This window comes from Hyposmocoma kahamanoa, unplaced genomic scaffold (assembly GCF_003589595.1).
Source record: "Hyposmocoma kahamanoa isolate Upper Pololo Valley unplaced genomic scaffold, ASM358959v1 224, whole genome shotgun sequence".
NCBI lineage: Eukaryota > Metazoa > Arthropoda > Insecta > Lepidoptera > Cosmopterigidae > Hyposmocoma > Hyposmocoma kahamanoa.
In genome coordinates, this window is record NW_020653743.1 from 5,601,877 (window position 1) to 5,609,036 (window position 7,160).

Below are 7,160 nucleotides of genomic sequence, written 5' to 3' on the forward strand. Positions count from 1 at the left end.
CTTGCCTATTTCTCTTTTATTTCGCCATTCCCTTAAGGATTGCGTTTTTCCTAGTACCTATATGGAAAAAAGCACAAATCATCCCCATTCATAAAAAGGTTCACGCTCACGAATTGATAATTATCGTCCAATCTCTATACTAAATTGTATTAGTAAAGTTTTTGAAAAATTAATTTACACTCAGATTTATCCATTGATTTCCCGTGTCATTCCGCATACTCAGCATGGGTTTATTAAGGGGCGCTCAACAGTATCTAATTTGGCGCTTTTTTCAAACTATGTGTTAACTGAAATGGAGGGTGGTGGACAAGTCGATGTTATTTATACTGATTTTGAGAAAGCGTTCGATCGCGTTGATCATTCTACTTTGTAAGCTGCAAGCTCTAGGGATATATGGCGATTTACTTCGTTGGATCCGCTCATACTTGTCAAATCGCTCTCAGTTAGTTGTGATTGGTGGATAGTCAGACTACATCATGGTACCTTCTGGGATTCCTCAGGGATCTCATCTTGCAACTTTATTTTATAATGCGTACATTTTTGATATTACTGACTATATTAAAGTTCTAAACATATTATGTATGCTGATGATAAAAAAGTTTACATGAACATTCGCAGTAGGGCTGACTGTATATCGTTACAACAAGATTTAGATTCGCTTCAACAATATTATTTACTAAACAAAATTACAGTTAGTGTAGCCAAATGTCAAGCTTTTAGCTTCACTCGTAAGAGGAATCCTATTATATTTTGTTATAACTTAAATGGGGTTACAATCAAGAGGGTAGGCTTGGTGCGTGATCTGGGTGTATTCTTTGATGCAAAAATGCTTTTATCTGTTCATGTAGATTGTATCGTACAGAAATCTTACCGTAAGTTAGGTTCTGTAATTAGAACTTGTATTCCATTTAAATGACCCTTAACTTTTAAGGTGGTCTATTTCGCGTACGTACGTTTTTTTTTTTTTTTTTTTTTTTTCAAAAGTTCGTGGAATTACTATTTTATTTATTTATTAACTTATATACATTTTTATATTCGTTTATACGACACTGAAACCCTTGAGGGGTTTAAAGGTGTGTCACGTCTGACAAATTTGACGTTGGATAACAAATCTAATACTAAACTAAACACTAAACACTTACATTTACATTTAATACAAAAACATGAAATGACTCTAAAAATAGATAAGAAATATTAAACAATATTAATAATAATACACAATTTATACCTAAAAGTAGTTGAAGGTAGATACAAATAACCACCAGCATAAATAAAAGAGACCGAATTCAGAAAAGCGAGAGCGAGCGAGATGGATGTTATTTCACAGTACCATCTTCGATTCTCGCAATCGCCTGCCCCTCACAACACGTTTGATCGTATACAGGTTGATTTTTTTTCTTTCTATAAAAGATCTTTAACCTATTATTAAACTTTGTAGTTTGGAATTGCAGTCTTAAATCTGTAGGTAATTCGTTAAGTAATTTTGGTATGAGTAGCATCCTTGAGTATGCAAGCCCCATATGGTCTCCATGTTATATGGAATACATAAACCGAGTAGAAGGTATTCAGCGTAAGTTTGATAAACATTAAAACTTTAAACCTAACCTAAGTAATCTTTCCTACTCGGAGAGCTGTTGCTGTCTACACGTTTATGTAAAGTACCGTTTCCATGCCTAAACCACTGAACCAATTTTGATGAATTTTGGTATAGGATAGATGGGAGATAGGAAAAGAAATAAATCTACAAATTTTACCACAGAAATAAATCTTAAAGGGGGTGGAATAGGGGATGAGAGTTTGTATGGAGAACCAATACTATGAAACTTAAAATAAATAAAATAGAAATAACTATGAACATTAGTACTCATTCTACGCAGTTGTAGTTTGTGGGTAGGTGCTAGTAGAATCCGGACAAAATTCAAAATCATCTTTATTTCATACCATAGGCATGGGTCAGCAAAATACACTTGAAATCATCATATTGATTAAGCTTTACGGCTAACTCGTAAGGCAGATACCCCTGAGAAGAATGAGCAAGAAACTCTAGGAGTTGCTCTTTGTAAATATACAATTGAAAAATACATTTGTCATTTTCAATATTTATTTCGAACATCATTTTAGATTAAGATTACCTGCAGAGCTAAACGAAGAATTGTATTTAGTCTTAGTCTTATAACGTTTTTGTTTTACTATTGTTTAAACCTCCTAAATATGGCAAACTTTGAATGTCAAGCGGAGTCTTATTAAAGAAGCGTTATACATCACATACATATACGACTATGGAATGGAATTCCCTGCCTGCAGACTTGTTCCCCGAACGTTATAACTTGGACCTTTTCAAGACGAGAGTGAATAGGCATTATTTAGGTTGCATGCTCCATCGTCGACCTCATCGTCACTTTCCATCAGGTGAATTGGAGTTCAAACGTGCACTTACATTTTGTGCAAAAAAAAATTGCCCTGTCACTTTATAAAAACTAAAAAAAGCCTGTCCAAGAATACCTAGTTAGTTTATGTTATTCCTTGCATAATATAGCCATTTTTTTCTGAAAAACAGTGGTAGACCTTAACATAAATTACATTTTCATAAATGTACTGTCGACCTATTATTACCCCCGGATTTCTTGGGGCGGGCAACAAAATTTAGAAAAGTTTCAAATAGTGGACATTTTTCAAGAAAATTATTTGAAAAATTAGAAAAATATGATTCGAAGACTGATATTATATTCTTTTAATGTTTTATTTAGCACGAATTATAAAATAATATTGTTTTGCATTACTAATTGTAATTTTTTAAATCCTGCTCGCTATTTTCACAAATTCTCTTAATAGAGTTTAGTATCTTCAAATTTCAACAGGTGCCACTGCCAAATGTGGAAAAGTATAGGAAAATATTTATTATTTTCTGAAAAATATCACTTTTTCAAAATGGACATTTTTCCATGACTCAACACTAACCCGTACATCGCTCATCCAAATTTAGATACGCATAAACTAATATATCGTATTATATATTATATAACATAAATAAAATTAAAATAAGCCGTTACTACACGATTACCCGTAGCACTGGCTTTGGAAACCTATCACGGACACCAGTCACTTATGTAGTCGGTATTAACCTGCTTTTGTGAGTTAAAGATAAATTAAAAAAAATATCTTCTAAATGTTCTGACGGGCTGACCATTTTTATGCCTTTTATCGTTTTTATGGTTAAAACAAGGTTAAAACTACCTACAGTGTAAGTACGGTACAATTTTTTTTAAATGACTACAGTGTCATCACAATTGCGTCGATTATGTTTATTATATTATCCATATCAGACAAGATTATACAGAAGAAAACAAATTATGAGAACGTGTTGGTTTATAACTTTTACATGCATAAAAAAAGTACATTTGTTTGTACTATGTGTAAAACTAAAAGATGTATGTGTGTAATGAAGTGCAGTGAATAGATAATGTCAAAATATTTTTTTCAATTTATTTAACACTAAATATCCAAAATGTGAGAAAAAAAACACTAAATAATGTATTAAATTCAATACCGTCAATATGAACTTTCGTTCTCGATCACTTACAGCACGGTCTTCTTTTTTTTATACATGACAGGCAGAGGACTCCTGCCTACAAGACTCTGGAGTTATGACCATTGGTGAAATTACAGGCACACGCGACTTGTCAACTTATGCCGCAGGGTGACGGGCGCAGTAGCAGTGACCCTCAGATCTTTGCGATTTAAAGTTCTGAAAAACCATCAACCAGACAAATCTCCAATTCTCCGCCACGCATTGACTCCCACGTGTCTAAGTTCGAGCTAGACTTAATCATCAGATGAATCTTAGTTTAACATCACTGAAGTTGAAAATTATTTAGAAGGCACGTTTAGTATATAATATACGTTTTTGATTCAATTTTGTTACTTATGATGCCGAAACAAGATTTATTTTTCATCAGACCGATGTAAAACGTAATATCATGAAAATTTAACACAGACTGGGTACATATAATTGAATAATTACTAGGAAAAGGCGGAACCATTGGAATATTTCGCACCCTTGATGTAATAAAAGTCCCATCTGAATAATGACAACTTTTCAGCACAGAGGTTTAAAGGTCTACAAAACCTTTTGTATGTTTAAAAATAGGAAAATTATAAAATTACATAGTACGTAATCTGTGGTGCTGGAGATGAATGAAGGGCATAAGTTGAATAGAAAAGAAAACCAATGGGATTAGGAAGTATTGAAAATGGTAAACGAGAAAAGAACGATTCTGAATACAATAGAGTATACGCGGAAAAATGATTAGACATTTGATACGTCAAGACAACTTCAGTAAGATCATTTTAAGGGATCGAGGGGAAGAAGGGAAGAGGTCGACCTAGGCGCAGTTGCAAAGACCAAATAAAGGAAAAGACCGGTGTCGTGTCATATAAGGCGGTCAAGGAGCTGGCTTATAAGAGAGATGACTGAAAAATGCTCCACAGACGAGAGTATAACTTAAATTTGATGATGATGATGAGTTCGTATTATTTTTATGTCTATTTCATGTGATAAAAGCGTTTTTGAAGTATGACCACATTATACCAAGATTGCAATTTTATCTTTATAAATTTTCAATCGGGTTCTATTCGGACTATTAAAGCTCGGCCCTCACATACTTAGGCAGTACAGTAAATAGACAAATAAGGCAAATATTTTGTCAAACATGCTATTTGCACATGGTGATTGTTTATCAAATATATCAAATACGCAAATACAAATACCAAAATGTACAAATAACTGTAGGTATTACTTTTGGGCTCCGTCCCAACAGATAAATATGCCGCCGTCCGTCCGTCCGTCCGTAATTCACCTGTCTGTAACGTACACGGTTTGTAGATTACAAAACAATATTGTAATCTGAGGACACGTTATATACTTTCTACGTAAGTTGTTGTAAGTCAAAACACCATTTTTTGCTTTTTAACTTGAACATATCGCACCCCTTATGGAAGAATGGCGCAAGTGGAGTTATGTCAAAAATGTTTTAAAATAGCAATAATATTGATTACTTGCAATACTATCGACAGTATCGTTCCTAACTATCGCGCAAATAATCGATACTATCGATCCCGACTACCGCATAAATAATCGATACTATCGATCTTGAATATATAGCTGATAGCTTTGCGCAATCGAGAGTCGTATATAACTCAATAGAATTGCGAGATACGTGGCGATACAGAACCTATCGACAGGGCAAATACCATCGATAGTCCATGTGATAGTCAGAATTAATACTATCGATTGTTTTTGCAATAGTCAGGGTCAATACTATCGATACTATTGTGTGTTACTCTTAATACTATTGACAATTTTATGCTATCGACACTATTGTATAAGTACCTCACTAGCGATGGTGGCCTATCATTGGCAACACTAATGTGGGTTATATTTTTCTGATTCGCTCTGGACCTTTTGGAGGGAAAAGTGTCGTTTTTATTTTGACTTTCAATTATTTTGTGAAATCTAGTTTAAAAAGGAATAGGATAGTGCTATTGTGCCTTAATCGAAGATTAAAACGCGAAATTATACGAATCTCGAACTAAAATACCCGTATCGGCCCGTTCTAAGGAATCCCGAGTCAATCCAAGCACGCCGCCTCAAATTGCCTATCCTCTTTGTGGCGGCCATATTTACAGAAAAACTTATTTTTATGTTTTCGGCTGAAGGACTTTGTTTCCATGGCCAGAAATAAATTAATAAAAAAAAATTATTATATTTTTCTGTATGTAATGAATGGAGCAATAAAGGTTTTTGACGTAACTCCACTTATTCCATTCTTCCATGAGGGGTGCGATATGTTTAAGTTAATAAGCGAAAATATGGTATTTTGATTACAACACTTCCGTAGAAGGTATATAAACGTGTCCTTTTTTATGTATATCATAGGTTCTATGCTTGAAAGTAAACACATATAACACTAAGTGATTTCCTAACTTTTTCAACATGAAACCTATAAATACGCAATTAAAAAAGGATAATACGCTGTTCGAATATCACATTCGAAGCTATGAAACAAGATTCTTCTTCAATGTGCAAGCCGGCCTAATAAGCTGCCGCAGGCAGTATCTCAACTACAGAGTGTATATGATCTATGAGCAGTATTCTGCCGTCCGCTAACTTATTAGGGTCGTATTCCAGAACTCTAATTTGAGTATGGTTTAAAGCACTCGAAATCATACTCAAGTCCCTGCCATTAGGGTCGTATTTCCAGTGCAATCCTGACTTGAGCATTGAGTAGAGTTCTAGTATACGACCCTGAGTATGGTTTAAAGCATTCGAAATCATTCTGAAGTCCTTGCCATTAGGGTCGTATTTCCAGTGCAATCCTGACTTAAGCATTGAACTCTACTCACTCAATGCTCAAGTCAGGATTGCACTGGCTAATGGCAAGGACTAGAGTATGATTTTCAGTGCTCACTGCAATACTTATGTCCTGACTTGAATATTGAGTAGAGTTCTGGAATACGACCCCCTTTAACGCGGCTAAGTGACAAAAAATATATTTTTTAAATATCTTAAAAACCATAACCCAGTTCTAGAATATTGAAATTGCTTAATGATATTTCAGTTCAGTTATGCATCGTTAGAGTATGTTAACAGTTTATGAAACGTAATCTTATATCTTTTCCTATTTACAACGGATATTTGACCATTTGCCACGTATAGCCGCGTCTTAGTGGACGGCAGTATTTATTTTCAGTTTTTCTACAGCAATGTAAATTAAATACAAATCCTACCTTTTTTTGGAGCATATTTATTTTAAATAAAACAAGGCATTTAAGATTATTAAAACGACATTTATTTTAATTATTAAAATCCAACAGATGATCACAAATTGCTAAAGGTAACTACTTATTTACTTACATACAAATCAGTCTTTTAAAATTGTACCTAACATTGAGATTCTTTTTTATATGATCGAGGTATTTTAATCCACTTCTTCAATTGTGGGGCCATCTCCGCTAGATCGCTGGTATCCTGGCATGCCCCCGGGCATTCCTCCAAATCCTCCCATTCCACCGGGCATACCACCGCCCATGCCCATTCCGCCGGGCATACCACCTCCCATGCCCATTCCGCCGGGCATACCACCGCCCATGCCCATTCCGCC

At 34.6% G+C, this 7,160-nt stretch overlaps 1 protein-coding gene across 2 annotated transcripts in view; it reads right to left on the reverse strand.

Moving 5' to 3' along the window:
- Positions 1–6,845: 6,845 nt before the first annotated feature.
- The window catches only part of LOC113228191 (heat shock protein 68-like), a 2,351-nt gene continuing 2,036 nt past the window's right edge, over positions 6,846–7,160 (reverse strand). Inside the window, exon 2 of one of the 2 annotated variants that reach the window (XM_026461433.1) lies at positions 6,846–7,138. In XM_026461433.1, the coding sequence (XP_026317218.1) occupies positions 6,978–7,138 (161 nt within the window). In that variant the 3' untranslated portion in view covers positions 6,846–6,977. The other variant, XM_026461434.1, reaches the window with a different exon arrangement.